The 21,257-nt window shown below is 40.9% G+C and overlaps 1 protein-coding gene across 7 annotated transcripts in view; it reads left to right on the forward strand.

The window, feature by feature from the left end:
* MYO1B (myosin IB) overlaps positions 1–21,257 on the forward strand; it is a 188,859-nt gene that overhangs the window by 106,129 nt on the left and 61,473 nt on the right. For all 7 annotated transcript variants that reach the window (XM_043577349.1, XM_043577342.1, XM_043577346.1 and 4 more), the window contains exons 6-8: positions 1,915–1,961; positions 8,130–8,193; positions 19,749–19,847. In XM_043577349.1, coding sequence (XP_043433284.1) covers positions 1,915–1,961; positions 8,130–8,193; positions 19,749–19,847 — 210 coding nt within the window. The remainder of the gene's footprint in view (positions 1–1,914; positions 1,962–8,129; positions 8,194–19,748; positions 19,848–21,257) is intronic.

A 21,257-nucleotide genomic window follows, 5' to 3' on the forward strand; every position in this document is an offset into this window, starting at 1 on the left:
AGCATCCTCTTTTGAGTATTTCCTGTGTGCAGGTTTCCCCACTCAGTAGAGCATCTCAGCTTATTTTCTACTGAAGAGAGAACTTGGCATCTGGGACCTGCCAGGCGGTTCCCGCCCCAAGCAGAATCTCTGATACAAAGACCTTTCCCTGTGTTGACTTTGTACATTTTGTCGTAACTGAGCAGGAACCAACTATTTTTAAAAAATCAAAAACCTGAAAAAGCCAGCTAACATGAAATAGAACTCATCAGGTTTGGTTACTGAGTATCCCAAGTGAACTTCGACTTTATTATTTTTTTAAATGTTTATTTTTGAGGGAGGGAGAGAGAGAGAGAGAGAGAGAGAGAGAGAGCCAGAATGAGTGGGGGAGGGGCAGAGAGAGAGAGAGAGAGAGAGAGAGAGAGAGAGAGAGAGAGAGACAAAGAATCCGAAGCAGGCTCCGGGCTGTCAACATAGAGCTGATGCAGAGCTCGAACTTGTGAATCGTGAGATCATGATCCAAGCTGAAGTCGGACGCTTAACTGACTGAGCCACCCAGGCGCCCCCAAATGAACTTCAACCTTAAACACAGGTCTGCACCTAGATCATGTGACTGCTTTCAAAACTTGGATCAGCTTTTAACTCTTAGTAATCATTTGAGCTCTTGTTACTCCTTTCTTCCCTCCCTTTAATTTAATGCACTTATGGGGGGGTTTCCAGGGATTTGATGCCTGGCCTCTTAATCCAAAGATTTGTTTCGGGTTGCCATCTCACTGTGTGCTCTTCAGTCCTTGCTAGCTGCAGTGGGCCCATGGATCCTAGTAATAGCCTGGGGGTGGGGGTGGGAGTGGGGGTAGTAATGGTAGAAATGCAGAATTTCATGCCTACCTCCAGGCCCATTTAACAGGATCCGCAGGTGCCTGTTTGCACGTTGAGGTTTGAGGTACACTGCTGGGCTTCCAGAGCATCAAAGTGGGATCCCTCTGCTCTTACACCTTATATTTATCCCATGTGATCCTCAGATTAATTTGCCCCTCCCTTGTGCGCAAGCTTGGTGAAACACCCCTTTCTCCTAATGACACTATGAGCCAGAGGTATCGAACAGGATCATTCTGTGCCTGAGCGGCATCAGCCTGTGGTTCTTACACTTATGTGCCTTCATTTTCTTAAAAGGGACCCCTATGGGAGGTTGGGCTCCACACAGCAGCTAATGTTGGAACAGACTTGGATTCTGCGTTATGGGCCAGTTTGGTGTTTTTTCTTTTCTGGAAAGTTTTACTTAGGTCTGATGGATGTGGACTAATGAAACTATGTAGCATTTTTAGCCTATTGGAAATGATGTTAGTTTCCAAATCTCTTACTCTTTCTGTGCTTCACAGTTACATATGTAATCACATTGAAATAGATTTGTTTTAAAATTAATGAAAATTCAAGTTTATTGTGCTTTTTTCCATCTGGGAACCTCATCAAGTTCCCCAGAACCTTTGATAATATTATGTAGATGTCTCTGAAATAACCTTATTCACTGATGAAAATAGTGGAAGAGAATACAAGCCATTTTTGCCAGCCACTCAATTGACTGCTCTCAAAGCAGTAAAGGTATTGAATTATACAGGATTACGGTTATAGTAATATTTGAAAAAATTCCATGAATCAGAGGAATGACTCTCTTTTTTCTGTGAACTTATGATAAGAGATGGTGGATATAACAGCTTCTTTTTTTTTGAATCCTTTTTTTTTTTTTTTTTTGACGCGTTAGCAACTTCTTAAGACTTCTGTTAAGTATGTTTCTATGGGAAGTTTGGACGGAAATGTCATTGCTACAAGTTGTATTTTCTAGGATTTATAGCTGTCAAATATTCCATTCGCTTTAAACTGCTGTTTGAAATTATTTTTCTGTCAATTTTACCCACGCATCTGTTTCTTTCTTACTAGCTTTTGGAAATGCCAAGACTGTAAGGAATGACAACTCCTCTAGATTTGTAAGTATTTGTATAAGCATAAGTGTTAACACTAATATTTAGGTCATGTATGTTTAAACAACCAGTAGATGTTTAGTGTTTCTTCATATACACATTTGAAAAATGAGAACACCATTGCTATTGAGACACAGAAAGCTCTATAAGGCCTATTTTTGCCTTCTGGGGTTTTTCTTTTTAATTCTTTTTGGATGACAGCTATTTCTTTCATATTTTCTTGTCTTCTATCATACAACCCTGTGGGCAATTTAAATGAGGCTATTTATCCAAATTATGGAAAGAGCCTAAATGTCCATCAACTGATGAATGGATAAAGAAATTGTGGTTTATATACACAATGGAATACTATGTGGCAATGAGAAAAAATGAAATATGGCCTTTTGTAGCAACGTGGATGGAACTGGAGAGTGTGATGCTAAGTGAAATAAGCCATCCAGAGAAAGACAGATACCATATGGTTTCACTCTTATGTGGATCCTGAGAAACTTAACAGGAACCCATGGGGGAGGGGAAGGGAAAAAAAAAAAAGAGGTTAGAGTGGGAGAGAGCCAAAGCATAAGAGACTGTTAAAAACTGAGAACAAACTGAGGGTTGATGGGGGTGGGAGGGAGGGGAGGGTGGGTGATAGGTATTGAGGAGGGCACCTTTTGGGATGAGCACTGGGTGTTGTATGGAAACCAATTGGTCAATAAATTTCAAATAAATAAATAAATAAATAAATAAATAAATAAATAAGGCTATTTATTTATTTAAAGGAGGCTCTGTGCCAGTGTAGGGCTTGAACTCACGACCCTAAGATCAAGAGTCGCACGGTCTACTGACTGAGCCAGCCAGGCGCCCCTAAATGAGGCTATTTAGAATAACTCTTTACTTATCTGAATTTTGGTATTTAGAAATCATCATTAAGAATCAGATTAAATGAAGTAGAAGGAAGGATAAACTGGGTGTCAAGTTTGTATACAGCTTTTGTCCTTTATTCAGTGGGACTGGAGAGGATGGAAGGGTGTACTAGAACTTTATAGAAAGAAGGTCATTAGGTTTGACGACCAACGGCAGGGGATGGGGAGGGGGACTGCATGGTCAAAACTGCCGCTAATGGATGTTTTGGCTTTGGCTGAGGTGGGAAATGCTAATTCCAGGAATACAAGCCTTCCTGGCCTCAAGCCCCAGCACTCTGCAGCACGTACTATGCACCGCGGCCCGCTGGGGTCTCTCCAGCTGTACACGTGCCGTCCTGTGTTTGGTCATTATGGGGACATAGGCACTGCCTGGTGGCAGCTGGGAGATACATGTCGAGTGTGATGGTGACATTTTTAAATTGGCCCCTTTTTTCTATAGTTTAGCCAGCCGTATACATTTTATAATAAAAGGTCATCTACTTTATAAGCTCTCTTCTCATATACATGGGACCATTTGGGGTGGTTTTTGTGCCTCTCTGTCGGAGACTCTTCCTGCCCTTTCTCCCCCACTACTTTTAGCCTCCTTTTTGCTTTTTTCTGGTTACCCAGTGCTTAAGGCAAGACAGTGACCTCAGGCAGAGGTAGTTTTGATAGTTCGGAAAGTAGAAGGCTGTGGTTCCCAATTCTAGTGCCGTGAATTTTTTCCTTTGGATTAGCCCCCTTAACGTTGCTAAAACTGATGGGAGCTGGGCCTTCTCCTGTTGTGGTAACATGGCTAATCTCTTTATATAAATAGAGTTAGAAGCAAAGTGTGGGCAGATAGAAGTAATTCCAATAAATCAAGCTCCCTTATGGAGGCTTTATTTTTGCTGTTTGCAAATTATACATATACATTTTTAAAAGATTTCTAAACATATTTAGTTTCAGACCATAAAAATGCAGAAAACTATATTGCTTAAAGTGTCATTACTACTTTGTGATGTTTGAAATCGAGCGAAAGGCTTGGCAGGTGATTTGGCTTAATAAGTAACTTCAGAAAAATCCTATTATAATATGGGTATTAGGATATGAGATTAATACTTGATTATAGGCTAAATCATTTCATGCCCAGTTTTTAGTAATTTCTCTGCTTTGTAGCCTGTGACTTGACCAGTAATATACTGAACTCCATGTTATGATTGGATAGTAGGACTCTGCTATATTTCAAGTCCCTACTCTATATAACTGTGGCTTATGTATTATATATTTGTACTCCAAGGGAATTGCGTTTCCTTTGACCGTGTTTAATGGGTCAACCTAGAATGAACTTCTTGCTCTCTTCCCTGAGCAGTGTGATAGAAGCCGAGGTCGTGTACTTACGCATGCTTGTCATAGCCGCCATAGTGGAGTGCTTCTCAGTGCGCCCCACCCAAGTGCCTCTATTTGGATAGATTGAACTTCTACTGAGAAAGTGACCCAGCATTTTTGAAAAGAGAATCACTCTTCCCAACCAAGGATTTCAGAGGAGGGAAGAGGGGTAATAGTTGAGTGTCTACTATCTGTAGAGAGCCAAGCTGGGCACTAAGAGGAGAGAATCCACAGGGTCAGGAAAATTCCATTACCAAACCTCTCATTCCGTAAGGATAGAAAAACCCATGCAACATATCCATTTGTTTGAAACCTCTGTTGTTTTTTTAAACACAGTTAAGCATAGGTCTCCCTGTATCTCCTCTTGGAGCCTTCAGACCTTTCCCTGTTGGCATCCAGAGTGACCTTTATAAACTTAAGCCTCATCACGTCCCTGCTGAAAGACCTCAGTGGCTTCCTCTTGGACCCGGAATGCAGTACAGGCTCCTCCTGGAGCTTCCCATGCCTGCCTACATCAGCCGGGGCTTGCTCCACCCTGCCCTTGCATGCCCAGCCTCAGTGGCACAGGCCCTTGTGACTGTCAAGAGTGTTGAGCGCCTTCTTGCTTAGATCTTTGCACTTGCTGGTCCTTCGGCATGATGTGCTTGTACCCAGATCATTACACAGCTGCCATCTTGTATCATTTAGATCTCACCTCAAGTGTCACTTCCATGATGCTTTTTATAGACTCTGACTTCATCCTGTTTTTGTTTTTTTCGGGCATTCATTAGTCTCTGGAATTATTTTTTTTTTAATTCTTTTTTTTTTTAACGCTTATTTATTATTGAGAGACAGAGAGAGACAGAGCATGAGCAGGGGAGGGGCAGAGAGAGAAGGAGACACAGAATCTGAAGCAGGCTCCAGGCTCTGAGCTGTCAGCACAGAGCCCGATGCGGGGCTCGAACTCACAAACCACGAGATCATGACCTGAGCCAAAGTCAGATGCTTAACCGACTGAGCCACCCAGGCGCCCCGTCTCTGGAATTACTGTATTCACTTTCTCTGTTTCTCTCTGATCATGGACCTTAGAGAGTAAGGGCCATGGGAGCAAGTACTCCAGCCTTCGTATTCACGGTGGTGGCCCCACAGTGCCTGGCACCATAGTAGACACTCAGAAATCATTGATGAATAAATACCTGTTTTTAAGAAGCTTATAGACTTAGTCCGAAAGAATGAACATGTCTAAAAGTGTTGTGTTCATAACACAACACATAAAATAGTAAGTTTCCCATGAAAGGTACAGGTTGCATTTTATGGAAGTTCAGAATAGAGAAGCTGGAGGAGTCTGGGGCAGGGGACAGTTCTGAGTGGGCCCGTAAGATTGAAATGTGCCAAAATTGAGTAGAAAGCAGGAAGAGCTGGTGGCACAGTATGGGGAAGCTGAGGGGAGAGACCAGAGAGGATCTGCACTTGTCCAAGTTAGTGGCTGGATGAGAGGGTCAGTGAAGGGAGCTGGGGGCCAAAGGCCTGGAAGGATGGGTCGGGGCCTCAATTGGAGGGCTTGGAGTTTCAGGTTCAGGTCTTGGACTTTATTTTCTAGGCAGTGGGAAGTAATTGGTTTTCTCTGAGTAGACTCATGACATGCTTATGGGAAGAATGCCATTCCAAGATCATCTGAATTCTCTGTGCTGCCCATTAGTTTATTCCTGGTCAGCTTCCTTTTCCATGCTCTGCAGTGTTTAGTCTACTGTCTTCAAACCTCCTATCCTTTACTCTGATGGTGTTATGCTTACTTCATGGAAATCATTATCATCATCGTCTTCCTCTTCCTCCTCATCCAAGTCCTCAGCTTTGGTGCCTCACCTGGCCCTGTATCCACATAGATACCCTCCTGTCACACTGGGAGATTCTCAACTCCTGTCTTGCGCCAATCCCTCCACCTGTGCTCTAGATCTGGTCACTTCCTGTGTCTAGGAACCACCCTCCATCAAAATCACCCCCTCTCATATGGTCAGCCTCTGACTCTCCTATGAAGTTATGCTTTCTCCCTTCCTTTGTGTCTGCTGCCATCATGGAGGGCATAACTGATCACTAAGTTGCCTGGGCCACATTCCTGGACTTTTTAATCATTGCCCCTGTCTTGTGTTAACCTCATATGTCCAACCGGGATCCGTCATTGTGACTCTCAACTCTATTTAATCTTCCCTTTATCGCTACTGCTGCTGAAAGCCACCAACATTTCTCCCATGACTACTGTAACTTCCTATCAGCTCTGTCTGGTTTTGTTCCTTTCAGTCCGTTCCACATTATCTAGGGTGATCTTGCAAGTAGGCAGGTCTGATCATGACTTCCCTGTTTAGGAATGTTTATTGACAGGACTTTGCTGTCAGGTGAATGTTCTGATGCCATGATATGCTCCAGCGTCCCTCACCATCATCATGGATGCCAATTCTTTTTTTGTTTTTTTGTTTTTAATGTTTATTTATTTTTGAGAGAGAGAGATAGAGCACGAGTGAGATAGGGTCAGAGAGAAGGGGAGACATAGAATCCAAAGCAGACTCCAGGCTCAGAGCTGTCAGCACAGAGCCCGATGCAGGACTCAAACTCACTAGCTGTGAGATCATGACCTGAGCCGAAGTCAGATGCTTAACCAACTGAGCCACCCAGGTGTCCATGGATACTGATTCTTATGCCTGCTCCTTCCTGCTCTCTCGCCTCCTTGCTGCCTTACTTAACCCTGATACTTAGCATTTAAGCTAGGGTCGACTTCACCATTCGTCCCCCTTTCTTTGTGCCCCTGACCCACCGTAGGCTCTATCTCCAGACACAGAAATCTCCTCGTTACCTACCTCAATTCCCCTCAGGCTGCAAGTTCCTTGAGGGTGGGAACTGTGCTCACTTTTTTCCTTGTGTCTATGTTAGTATCTAGGAAATGCTTAATAGGCATTTGCTTAATGACTAAGAGAAGACTTAGGACAGGTGACCCTTGACAATGAAGAAAGAAAAGGGCGAGGGAGCATATATAAGCTAATAAAAAGTCACAGATTGCATTGTTGACTGAGTGCCATGTGATCATGTTTCTTCCCCCTTACTATGATTTTGAAAACAGAAGGAGTTAAAGTGGTAATTCTTTGGGAGAATTATTTACAAGCCATCTATGTGACTATTACTAAAGTAGAACATGAAACAAAAGGACCACTTATTAGATCAACAATCCCTTTTCCAAACAAAAAACAGCTGTCAGGGTTACTCTGTTATACTTGTTACTCTTTAACTAGATAGTTATAGACCAGTTCTTTAAAAATCATAGTATGAAACTCCATGTGTGTTTCTGTGTGTTTAAAATACCGTCTATAAAATGTAATAGGAACCTGGGATATATATATTACTGTATAATCTAGATCAAAAACCAAAGAGAGTAATAATGATCAGTCTTTGATTCTGGATTGGCCACACCATATAATCATGCATTTCATTTGAGTAGATATAAAAACAGTATTTTATGTGTTCCATTTTATCCACTATCCAGTATGCTTGGGAGTTTCTTAGCCATGGCTTAAAACCATTTTGCTTATAAAAGTGAAATAATTTATATTCCCGACCAGTGCATATACAAGGAGTACTGCCTTTCCCCAGTTTTTATTCTTGAATTGAATACACACACACACTTCAGAGATTGGAAACACGTATCTGAAATGGAAAAGTCACATGTTGCCTAAGAAGATCTATTCTTAAATTAGCAACATGATATGTTAGCTTTGAGCTAATGGGGTATTTAGTATGAATTATTTATGGAGGCATATTGTTAGCCTCATGGTTACATAAATTGTCTGTTAATTACATTTAAAAAAATGTATAAAGGGCTTAGTATGCTATTTTCTGAGAAGATGTGCTGACTGAATAATTTTGAGGTCAACTTGAAACTCACAAAGTTTTTCTTTGGCAGGGCAAATATATGGACATTGAATTTGATTTTAAAGGCGATCCACTGGGAGGAGTGATAAGTAACTGTGAGTATTTTACTTGAATCCTTTCAAAGAAGTTCAGAATAGCAAAACATATATTAGAATATTTTAGATACTTGAGTCTTTAAGAGATAGATATAAGAATACAATTTCTTTTTCTTAGACAATGTGTTTCAGACTATGTGTTATGTTAGACTGTGATTTCAGATTGTTTTAGCATGTCTAAATCTTTTTTAAAGATCACTTAAAGTCTTTGTCTTTGAAAATCTTTAAAAGCTTGCTAAAGAAATAAGAATTAGTCCAACCGTATTTTAGATTCTTTAGGTCTTTAAGTTAATTCATTAACAAAAAGGATCCTGCGATGGTTCATTTCTTTAACAAAATTGTTTCATGATTAAAAATAGAATATAAATATGCGGCACCTGGGTGGCTCAGTCAGTTAAGCATCTGATTCTTGATTTCAGCTCGGGCCATGATCTCACAGTTAGTGAGTTCAAGCCCCTTGTCAGGCTCTGTGCTGTGTGCCTGGAGCCTGCTTGGGATTCTCTCCCCCACCCCCACCCCCCGCCCCTCTCCCATTAGCATTCTCTCTCTTAATCTGCTCTCAAAATAAATAAACAGTTAAGTAAAATAGAGTTTTCTTTAATTTAATAACTTTTTAGTAACTTTTGGGGTAACATTTATTCAATAAAATGAGTGGACCTGTACTTCAGATTTTATTGTGGGAAATTTTGTTTGTCTTGGTGTAATTAGATAATTAAAATGTGATAAACCTGGTGGGAAGAACTACAGATTTATTAGCCTCCCTTAGTCATGATTAGTGATTATGGAAGTGAAATGTCCTTGTCAAAGGTGAAAAAATGAACAGCCCAGGTCCAGAGTTTTCTAAAGTGGGCGTGATTGTTGTAAATATGGCCCCTTCTCCAGTGACTTTGAACCTGCAGTACATACAGCACTGCCCTCATATTTCTGCTCGTATTGATTTCGTAGTTGCTTCATTTGGAAAATAGGAAATGACAACTTAGGGTTTGTGCACTTCCTCCCGGAACCACAGCCTGGTTATCCTCTTGAATGTTTATCCTTCTATGTTTTTGAGGCCGCACCACTGAACCTCCCATCACTGCTGGCCTCCTCACCACCTATTGGGATTGAAAAAAATCTAAGTTTGCACTAGAAAAAAAGGTAATAAATTGACTCAGGTGTCCAAAACAATGCCCTTTAGATTTGTTATAGCAGTGGCATTCTTCCTTCAAATGAAATTGTATGCCGAACCCCAAATAGGAAATAGAGGAAACAAGATCTGATCTGGTAGAGAAGCTGAGTAACCAGAACCCCAGAACCCCTCTGGGGCCCCTGAGATCTTTGCTGGTGACTCGAACCAGAGGAATGCCATTTGAAAATTAACATTTTAAGTAATTTGAGGAAAGTGTGTAGCTGATTTTTTGTTTTTAAGTTTTTAAATCACATTTCAGAGAGAAACCTAGGGCTAGGGTTTCCTTATCTTTGTGTGTGTGTGTGTGTGTGTGTGTGTGTGTGTGGTTTTTTTTTTTTTTTTTTTTAATGTGGCAGAGGGATATGTTTTTTAAATGTTTATTTTTGAGAGACAGAGCACAAGCTGTGAAGGGGCAGAGAGAGGGAGGAGACACAGAATCCGAAGCAGGCTCCAGGCTCTGAGCTGTCAGCACAGAGCCCAATGTGGGGCTCGAACTCACGAACCGTGAGATCATGACCTGAGCTGAAGTCGGACGCTTAACTGACTGAGCCACCCAGCCTCCTCTAGAGTTTCCTCTCTTTGAAACAGTGGGATTGAAGTGGAGGAATTCTATGGTTCTTCCCGTTCCCACTGTTCTGTAGTTTTTACATAGTTTGATTTTCTATTTTAGTTTCCACTTTGTGTGCCATACATTGGGCTTAAGCCATATTTTAAAAAATATATACTTGTCAGAGAAACGTTTGAGGAGAATCTTTAATGTGAAATGAAACTGGCTGCTTAGGTTAAATGGCTTTATGTCAAATATGGAAACAAAAAGTATTCATGCAAACCATATATGATGTAACCAGAAGCACTGATGACCACCCTTGTAAGCTTTCCGCACAACGTCTGGTGGCTCACGATAGCTGTGAAGGAAAAAGGATTTGACCCGGTTTGAAGACCACCATTTCAAGGAATGCTTAATTTTTATTCTGAAAAATATTTATATATCTTTAGCACTTTTTACAAGACAGATGAACTCTAGTTATTAATTTAACAATACCCTATTTTTAAAATGAGGGTAATCATCTAAACATTGTGGAATGACTGAATCAAAATTGCTTTTGAGGACTCTAGGAAAATATTTAAGGATTATTTTATTGTAAGTATTAGAAAGTAACTTAGGTTTTACATTTTGAAGAGTATGTTCCAAACAGAAATATCTTCCTGCCCCTGATTCTTGCAGTATCCATGGAGAATAAATATTAAACACTCATTTCGTTTCCAGTTAAGATTAATATATCCTCATGAATGGATTTTTTATGGTGTTCGTTACCATTTGTTCCCACAATGAAATTAGATGGAAATTTGTGGTAGTGGGAACACCCTGTATTTTAGAGTACCCTTTGCTACAGAAAGGAAAGGACTACATGCGTGTTAAGAGCAGGAAATTTCACCCTATGTACATAGAGCACTGACTCGTAGGTGGCCAGTGGGAGTTGCTGTCTCCAGGCTTCAGGGGTGTAAAGCAATGGGCAGACTCATTCTTGTTCTCTCTAAACTGCCAGAAGTTAGCTTCTTGTAGTCCAGGAAAGAGGAAAAGATTTGCCATTTTGTGGGAAGTCTATTTTGCCTCACCTTCCAGCAGCCGTGTAGTAACGGTGTAGATCATCATTGGTGGTACTTAATACCTGGAAGAAGACACGTGATCAGCCAAGCTAGTTGGGCTCCCTGCGAGTGGAAGAGAAAGCCCCATAACTTACTCTCTCTTTCTAGAAGAGGGATGCTTGAAAACCTAAGTCTTGAACTCGCCTGACAACTGTATCTCTAAGGTTACTATTGTTAGGCAAGGGGCATTATGGAAATAGAAAATGGCACCCATGCTTCAGTAGGGAAGATAAAATGTGGAAGCACAGTTAGCACATCTTATTTTATGAGGTAGTATTTCTGCTACTTTGTTAATGCTTGTAGGTGTCATACGATTTATACATTTGCGTTTGAGGATTTTGGATCTAGTGTTATGAACTAGAAACTTTTGGCAACCTGTTGCTTTAATTAATAGTCTAGGTACTTCCTTATAGCTGTGGCACTTGATGGCAGTTTTCGCTGTGAAGAAAATGTGAGAAAAGTCTGGAGGGATTTTATCTCCTAAAAGAAGAATAGCACTGATAGATATGCTGTAAAAAAGCCTTATGTTTCAGGTGTGCATATATACTTGTCCTTATAGTTTAAGGACAGGATGTATGGCTTTCCTGTTCACAAGAGTGTATGAAGAGCTCGTGTAATATCTGACACACAGCAGGTGCTCAGTAAATCCAGAACTGAAGATGGAATTGGTTAAATATAGGCAGGCCCTACCTTTCCCTGCTTCATTATTTGGGGCATATCTATGAGGCTACTTGAACAACTCTTATCATGTGGTTTCTCATGTCTAAACAACGAGACAGTAAGTTACTTATTTCTCTGTGTCTCCCAGTTTTTCATCTTTGAAATGAGGTAGTAAGAGTACCGATCTCATAGTGTTGTGAAAAGGTGTAAATTTTTTAACATCTGAACTCTTTTAACAATGCCTGGCACCTAGTAAACATTCAGTAAATGTTTACTTTTTCTCGTTATTGCATACTTACTTTCTTGTTGTCTCTAGCCCCTAGCCAAATATATGTCCTATACGGACAGAGACTTAGTTTGTGTGGTTCATTGCTGAATGGCACCAACCAAAATAGCGTCTGACACCTAGCATATATTTCTTGAATTAATTAATAAACACAAGTACACAGGAAATAACAAGTGATATCGCTGTGACATAGACAGATTTATCAAGAATTAAAGCTCCTGCTTTATTGGGTAATTTTATCTGGAATATTTAAGACAATTTTATATTGAGATAGAATTGACGTACAGCATTATGTGAGTTTCAGTGTACAACATAGTGATTTCAAATAAGTATTGCTAAATGATCACCACAATAAGTCTAGTTAGCATCTGGCCACCGTACATCGTTACAGATACTTTTCTTTCCTGGTGATGAGAACTCTTAAGGTCTGCTCTCCTAGCAATTTGCAAATATGCGGTACAGGATAATTAACTATAATTGATATGCTGTGCAGTACATCCCTATGGCTGACTTATTTTATATATCTGAATATTCTATGCTATTCATTTTTAAACGCTTTTTCTAAATCCCAGAAAGGCAGCAAAATTATTGGTATTCAAACTTCATCTGTCACTGCCTTCTCTTTTTGGCTTGAAAGAAATACTATCCTGTGAATTATGAAGGAAGGCAAATATTGAAATTAATTTGTTTCCCACTTATCAATCCACCCCAAACTTAGTAGGGTGTAAAACAATGGCCCTGTCATAGGCCGTTGGACTCTGGGGATCGAGAATTCAGGTAGGGCACACTAGGGTTGGCCTGTCTCCCTGATATGTGGGACTTCAGCTGGGAAGACAACTGGTTGGGTGTGACTTGCATGAGTGGATGTTGGAGTCTTCTAGAAGCTTGATCGTATGTCACATGTCAGGCTCCTGGGCTAGGATGATTCAAAGCATGTGCTGAACTGGGACTGTTGACTGGAGCCACCTACATGTGGCCTTGTGTGGTGTGGGCTCTCACAGGTGGCTAGGTTCTGAGAGAGAGTGTCCCGAGAGGAAACATCCTGCAGTAGTCTGAGAGATCATACAGTGTTACTTCCACTGTACTTTATTAGGTCAAAGTAGGCACAAGCTTGCCCAGAGTCAGAGGTGAGGCACATAGGTCCCACTTCTCAATTGGAAGAATGTCAAATAATTTGTCACCGTTTTGTTTTAATAAGCTCCAATCTGATAGATTTTTTTCAGGAATGGTTACAATAATTTCTCACCTTGTGTCTACACCCTTGAGCAGTCCCCTCTCTCGGTGACTCAGGGTTTGGCCATGAGTATTGTTTTGGTCAATGGAACAATAGTAGACGTGGCACAACCAGAGACTTGAAGGTTGGTTGCGTACTGGAGTGTGTCCTCCCATGCTCCTCTTGGGAACCCTCTCATTACCACCATGTGGGTGAACCTGGGCTACTTTGCTGGATGGTGAGAGACCACGTGGAATGTACCACCAGACATATGAGTGAGGGCACCTTAGATCAGCCAGCTGCCCGCAGACCACCAGCCTATGAACAAGCCCAGGAGGGATCAGGCAAGCTGGCTCAGCCCAGAACTGCGAAGGTGATGCTCAGACTCATGAACTGATAAATGGTATTATTACTTCAAGCTGCTAAGTTTGGGGAAAATTTGTTATGTAGCAAAAACTAACCGATGTAGTGGTCTAATAGACAATCTGCTTTCCCCCACCCAGTTTGGAATCCTGAGAAATAGGCACAGGACTCACTTTGGAGAGGATGCAGCTTTCTTACTGTTAGAGGCAAGGTTGAAGAAAGTGGCTTTTGGTTTCTCACCCAAGCAGGTGTTCTAGTAGTCCTCTGGAAGCCTGGCAAGACTTAGGCATCACAGTGTTAAGCAACCCCTGGCCTCTCCTTGTGTGCATTGCCCCATTTATCTTCGAGCGCTGGTAAGTAGAGCTTACTTACTTACCAGAGTAGGCTGAATGGGAACACAGTGTGGGGAACAAGAAGGCTGAAGTGTGTGTGCATGCTCACATCCCTCTCCACACCTCACTGCTCAGAGAAGTCCCTCCTCCTGCCTGGGTGAAGAGTGAGGAAGAGGCTGAGAGAGGCTAGGGAGTTAGTCTAAGGAGATCCTTCCACAAGGCATCCTTAGAGCAGGAAGGAACAAGGACCCCACTCACAGGGGAGAGGGGGGACGGAGCCGGTCTCTGAACTCCTGTTCTTTATATTTTTTTGAATTTATGATACAATTGGCTTACACTTTTATGTGCTGTCTACCTCATGACGTGTTTACATATGTCCACATCCATGCCTTTTGTAGGAAATGGAATATAGTTTTACTCTTTTGGATGGTTTGGGATTTATAACTTTCTTTTTCCTTTTAGATCATACCTTTGCTATTATTGATGACAAGGTGCTGACTAGGAGCAAAGCTGCCTGTTGGAATACTTCCTAAAGGAAACTCTGCTCTGCTTTGTTTTCTGAGAATATGTAAATATTGAGGTGGAGGTGGAGATTACCTGTACATGAGTCTGTTCTCAACAGCGAGTGAATATTCATCAATAAACAGTGTCTTTTTAACCTGTCTTCTTTAGGATCGAAATTCGCCAGAAACTAAGACACACATTGTTTGGTTTATAATACAAGGCTGGGCATTTTTTAGTGCTTCAATATTCAGAGCTTCCAAAGAAGACAGAAATAATCAATCATTGGTTGTGAAGTATCCGTAGCAATAAGACAAATTTCCAAGAGCAATTCTTTTACCCTGTAATGGATGGCTTTGTATAAAAATCCATGCTTTTCTTTTTCTCGGTTTTACTGTGGCGGTTTTTCTTTTACAAAAATATTTTTACCGGAGCATTTCGGTGGCTCAGTCGGTTGAGCACCCGACTCTTGATTTCAGCTCAGGTCATTCTCTCACGGTTCATGAGATTGAGGCCTGCGTTGGGCTCTGTGCTGACAGTGTAGAGCCTACCTGGGATTCTCTCTCTTTCTCTCTTTCTCTGCCCCTCCCCTGTTCTCTCTCAAAATAAGTAAATGAAACCTTAAGAAAATTTAAAAAAATATGTTTACTCTGAAGAAAGACTGTATGTTTACCATGAAACAAGATTATATACAAATATAGAAGAAGCCAGGTGTTTGTTCAAATATATCTAATTAGGATAGTATATCTAATAATAAGATATCATGGGCTGTATCTCATTAATTTTATTTCAGAGTTGGGTATGGAGTTTTAGATTCAGGTATATACCTATGTGAGTAAATTTTTAATCAATAGATAAACATTAAATTTATATTAGAAAAAATCAGTTGTGAAAATACACATGTGCTATATGTATGTAAACAGATGCTATAATAAAAAACAGTAGTTGATTAGATAGATAATAAGCCAAGTTTGCCTGGTGTTTTAAAGCCCAGTTTGCACATGCAGACACAGAAACCCTTTCATAGCTTCTCATACACTGGGTCCAGCTACCTATAGCGTTGACTTAATAATTCCAGGACACTGATTTTTGAGAAAACTTTAAGCTGATTTCTGAAAAATTACAATGCCGCAGTGGAGGTGGGGGTCAGGGTAAAATTGTAATGTTGTGGTGTGCCACGTGGTTCATGTGTGTCAAGGCCTGTGGCCTGCGGGTGGATGGAGATTCCTGTGATCCCCAGGCTGAGAGAGAGCCCCATGGCGAGCGTTCTCATTTGCTCTCCCTGCAACACGCATGCACGGTGCAATTTGTAAGAAGACCTTTGTCTCACCTTTTTGACTTTAAAATTTGTTACTAGTGAAACTTCCTGATTGTCATCCTTGAAGGCTTTGTTGTCTATTTCCAGGAAAAGTACAAGGTTGACTTTAGAATGTATACTCTAATCCATGAGCACACTTAAGCTCATAGAGTTTTCCGCTGAAACTACCATCAGTCATGCTCCGTAACTCACTGGTTACTTAGAGCACATGCCCATCGGTATTGCTAAATGCATCAGTGAAGGGGCATAAATGGATTCGAAAAACCTGAATGCCACTCAGACACTAGATCCATAATCTTTATCTCTGAGCAATTGGAGAGGAGCACAGGATCTCGGGGTGGGTCGGTGTTGTGCATCATGGGCTTTCATTGTCATTCTAGCCTTCCTAGCAAAAAAGCTGATGATTCCTTAAGCCTTGGACTTGGACCATTTCTTTTTTTTCAGGAAGGTAGACTATACATAAAATACATTTAATCTTGCCATCTCATCCTTCGTCTCTTATGTTCTAAGGTAATGTGATGTTCTTTTTTCTTCCAAACCACTACTTATCCTGCTATTCCTTTGCCAATTAAAAGACTTCCTTCTCCAGCAGGTGCAAAAAACACGGACATTTTACTTCTTTCATGTCTTGTACTGAGGGGAGGCTGGCCTGTGCTGTGCACAGGCACATGTCCCTGCTGTAGACTAGCTGGTAATTAGTCAGGACTCGGAAAGCCCCTGAATGACAGGCTCATTCTGGTAATAGTCAGGTGGCAATACCATGCTGGGGTAGGTGGGGAAGTTCTGCTTCCAGAACCTGTGTCCCTGTAGGTTTTCTCCTTTAGAACGGCTTGATAGATTTATTTCTTCCCTTAAAGTGTAAGTTTGTATCAGATTTAATGGGAACTTAAGTTTGTATTTGGAGAAAGAAATGCATCTGCATTGGAATACATGGAGACTCCTACTGTCTTCTCCACTAGGTATCTCCACTAGATATTGGCATATCCTGTACTGTTCTTTACTAAATCTTCTGAGCAGAGGCTCAATCAGTGGTGGCAGGAGCATGAGAGGCCGAAAGGAAGGCTGAGACGGTGTTTGCTTTGACTTAATTCAGGGGAACATTCAGTAAATTAATTTGGTCGGGTAGCAAGTCTTTATAGTAAATTTAATTTATGTTCTGTGCTTTGAGTAATTATTTGATATGGCTTCATACTCTTAGATTATGTTGGTGCATGCGCCTTTAAAAAGGTAGAATCGGGGGGCGCCTGGGTGGCCCAGTCGGTTAAGTGTCCGACTTCGGCTCAGGTCATGATCTCGCGGTCCGTGAGTTCGAGCCCCGCACCGGGCTCTGTGCTGACAGCTCAGAGCCTGGAACCTGTTTCAGATTCTGTGTCTCCCTCTCTCTCTGACCCTCCCCCATTCATGCTCTGTCTCTCTCTGTCTCAAAAATAAATAAACATTAAAAAAAATTAAAAAAAAAAGTAGAATAGGGAATGGTTTTACGCATCAGCAAATTATTTGGGGCAAACCTTTTCCCTGATTACTTTTCTACCGAGAAGCTTGTAACTTAGGAGAAAAGTCATAAAGAAATAGGAAGCTCTGGAGTAATAGACTAAGCATTTTAGGTGATAAAACCTTCAACTGCTTTGTAATAAAAGGTTTTTTATTTTGTGACTGAGTTGCTTAGGTGAAGTCATGTATTTTATGTAAAGTATGGCCTTTCCTAGTGTTTATGGATTTTGCATTCTTTTTTCTGGAAAATTACAAACAGCAGAAATGTGATATCTTAGTCACCTGAAGCTTTCAATTCTGGCTGTGTCACTTAGTAACAGTGTGCTGTGAGCCTCATTTTCTTCTATATAAAATAAGGATTATAAAGCCAACTCAGGGGAGGTGTTTGGGGTTGAATAGGATTACGAATGAGAAGCACGAATGCAGAGCAGGTCAGTGAAAGTTCCCTTCCTATTCCCCTTTGTACCTTTTCTTTGAAACAGACATTGTAGTATGTTTCGTATTTGAAAATGATAGTAATCACTGATCATATCAGCATGTGTGGTTCAAGAAGTACATCGACCAACATTCCTTTCCACGCTGTGCACATTGTTCTTGAACTTGGTGGCTGTTCTCTGCTAAATCTTCTAGCCGTCACTGTTTTATACTCTTCATTTCCTGTCAGCATTTGTGCAAAGAGCGCCAAGCATTAGGCTGGCAATGCATTGCCGTTGTACAGTGTGGCCCTGTCTTGCTTTGAGGGTATTATTTCATGTCTTGAGGTACCACAATTTGCTTGTTGGAATGTGACCAGATAAGTGACATCAGACAGCTGTCATCCTTAGTAAGGTGCGCCTATGAAATGAGAGGGAAGCAGGCTGCCAGTACTCTCAAGGTATATGGCGGTATTCTTAACGCTATGGGAAGAGCCTGGGGGTTGTGGGCCTTGACCCACATGGTCATTCTGCCTTCCCCACCCCCACCTCCTGCTCTTTCTTAAGGGCCTCGCCATCCCACCTTGGAAAGAGGTGCTGCTGTTGGCTTGGGTGCTGGGAGAAATCGGGAGCAGGTGTGGCTCTCGAATGTCTTCATATTTGCAGTCGGTGCTGGGTGCATTCCCAGTCCCGGCGCGTAGTGGGTGAGCAGTAAGTGAGCTGATTTGAAGGAAATGTGTGTGAACAGATGAAGTGAACCATAGCATTTGTTTATATTTTTCATGCAGTTGAGTTACTTTCTTCGAGGCTCGAGGAGTTTCCTATGAGGATTAGCTTCTCCATGAAGAATCTGCTCATGCTCTGTAGATTCTTTCTTCTGAAACTGTGCCTGTATTCTTAGAACCCCATAGGAGCTTGGTCACATGATCGGTACAAGCAAACTGCATTTTTATCTTATCTGCTTGTTCTGTCTTCTGCTTTGTGCGGCAGTATTTACTTCTTAACTGAAACAGTCAGTCCTTAGAGATGATGAGTAGTACACAACCCCTTCTTTTCTAAATTTTGTCTCACTGGTGCTTTTCAATTTTCAATTTTCTTTCGTTTTGCTTAATATAAAGTCTTCATTATCCTCCATGTATGATTTGAAGGAGGGTGTTGGCAGTCATCCAAGTCAAATGGGCGCTGGAGATGAAAATGAAAACGCGGGAGCATCCCGTTACTATAATTTTTGAATTTACATATTTTTGTTCTTGTTTTGGCCAATTTAATTTTATGTGTCCTTGTAACCCATCTCTTCATTCTTATAAATGACCTTGTGTCTGGGGAACACCCTAGGACTTCTCATTTACCAGATCCACACTCTTTCATTCTACCTAGGCTCCTCTTTCCATGCTCATATGGATTCCAGAAATACAAATTGAGAAGTTCAATGACCATGCCCAGAGAACTTGCGCGTCTTTTCTCTCTCACTCATTTGTTGATAATGTTTAGATTTCAGCCTGACTGGAAATCAAATGTGTGTGTTCTCTAAAATTAATAATGGGATCACTGATTCAGAATTTTGTAACTCAATTTGGCTTTTGCCTACAGAATCCAGAGCCCCTGTTATATCACTGGTCGGTGGTAAGCAAGACTTCAGACAGGAATCCCCTCTGCCATTGTATTTACTTTGCCACCTCTTGTGTACTGCCACATTGTCTCTTTTTTGTGGTTGGTTGGCTTTTTTTCTGTCTCTCCCTCCTTCCTTCCTTCCTTCCTTCCTTCCTTCCTTCCTTCCTTCCTTCATTTTTGCATGAAAGTTTGAAAACTTGATAAGACATCTCATCACTGGATAAAAGTATCTAGAATCAAAGAAAGTATCACATATAACACCAAAAGAATATTAATATGGAAAACGTTTTGTCTTTAATCAGCTTGTTGAATGTATTGTTGAACTTATTTTGCATATTTACTATTGTTTGAAAAGAACCTGGTTTGTTTAATTTGGTAATTTTAGTTATAGTGAGGCTTCTTCCTGAAAGAACTGAAAATGTAGTTTCTGTTATTATTTCATTAAACACAGAAAATGAAAAAGAAAGTGAGGGGGGTGGGTGGGGAAGAAGAACCATGGTAGATTTGAAAGCAAATTAATAATATACTATGATTTGACTCTTTTCTCTTCAGATCTTTTAGAGAAGTCTCGAGTTGTTAAGCAACCGAGAGGTGAAAGAAACTTCCATGTGTTCTATCAGCTGCTCTCTGGTGCCTCTGAAGAGCTCCTCAGTAAGTCCCTTTTTCTGTGTTTTAATTTAATTTTTAGTGTCAAAGCATTTTCCAAAGCATTCTTTTTAATTTTCTTCAAAAATTTCTATGACTGTGGTGGAAGTGAAGAACATGGTTATGTTTGCTTCTGTCATCCTACCCCAGAATTTGCTTGCTGTATGTCCCTATGTCTCACCAGATGCTGTGCATAGGTCTCAGATGGTTTACTCAAAGAGCTAACTGAATATTGGAGGAGGTGGATCATAATTTTGTTTTGATGTGTTTTTTTTTTAATTTTTTTTTATTTAAAAAAAAAATTTTTTTTTTAACCTTTATTTATTTTTGAGACAGAGAGAGACAGAGCATGAATGGGGGAGGGGCAGAGGGAGAGGGAGACACAGAATCGGAAGCAGGCTCCAGGCTCCGAGCCATCAGCCCAGAGCCCGACGCGGGGCTCGAACCCACGGACCGCGAGATCATGACCTGAGCTGAAGTCGGATGCTTAACCGACTGAGCCACCCAGGCGCCCCATGATGTTTTATTTATTTTGGAGAGAGAGAGAGACAGCGCAAACAGGGGAGGGGCAGAGAGAGGGTGAGACACAGAATCCGAAGCAGGCTCCAGTCTCCGAGCTGTCAGCGCAGAGCCTGATGCCTGGCTCGAACGCATAAATCACAAGATCATGACCTGAGCAGAAGTTGGACGGTTTACTGACTGAGCCACACAGGCACCCCAATCATAAATTTAAACAATAAAATGGAAGAATATAATTGTTTCACTGAGGAAGAAGAAATTAGCAGGAGCCAGGAGAGGAGAACAGTTATTTAAAAAAAAAAAAATTGCTCAGTGAAAACTTAAAAATAGTGGGAAAACATTTGTAATTGATAAAAGAGTTAAAAATCTGACCTCTGGCTATTTTAGAGAACTAATATAAGTCCATCAGAATAGTATCCAATAATGAATAGCTAAGTGATAAAAGTTTTGAGCAAATAGTTCAAATTGTAAGTATGGAAAGTAAATGACATTTGGGGAAGAATCATTCTCACTAATAATCAACAAGTGTAAGCTAAAACAGCACTGAAGTGTTCACTATTTACATGTGTTAGCAAAACTTAAGGACAAAGCTGGCAGAATTGTCAGGCCCTGGTCGGCTTAGAGCTTGTGGGTGTCACTTCAAAGTGAGGACTTCTTCCTGGGGACTAATTAGCAATCCAAAATAAGTCGTAAAATGATCAGAGCCAGGTGCACCATTTTTTAGAATATATCCCAATGAAGTAATTCAAAAGAATCCAAAGAACATTTTATATGAAGACCTTTATCGCTGCCCTAATGTTCAATGGCACGGGACTCACTAGGCAGACATCATGTTACAATGAAATAGTATATTGAAGATGTTTTGTATTATAAAAATATGGAAGGGGGCTCACTACA

This window comes from Prionailurus bengalensis, chromosome C1, assembly GCF_016509475.1.
Source record: "Prionailurus bengalensis isolate Pbe53 chromosome C1, Fcat_Pben_1.1_paternal_pri, whole genome shotgun sequence".
Lineage (NCBI taxonomy): Eukaryota > Metazoa > Chordata > Mammalia > Carnivora > Felidae > Prionailurus > Prionailurus bengalensis.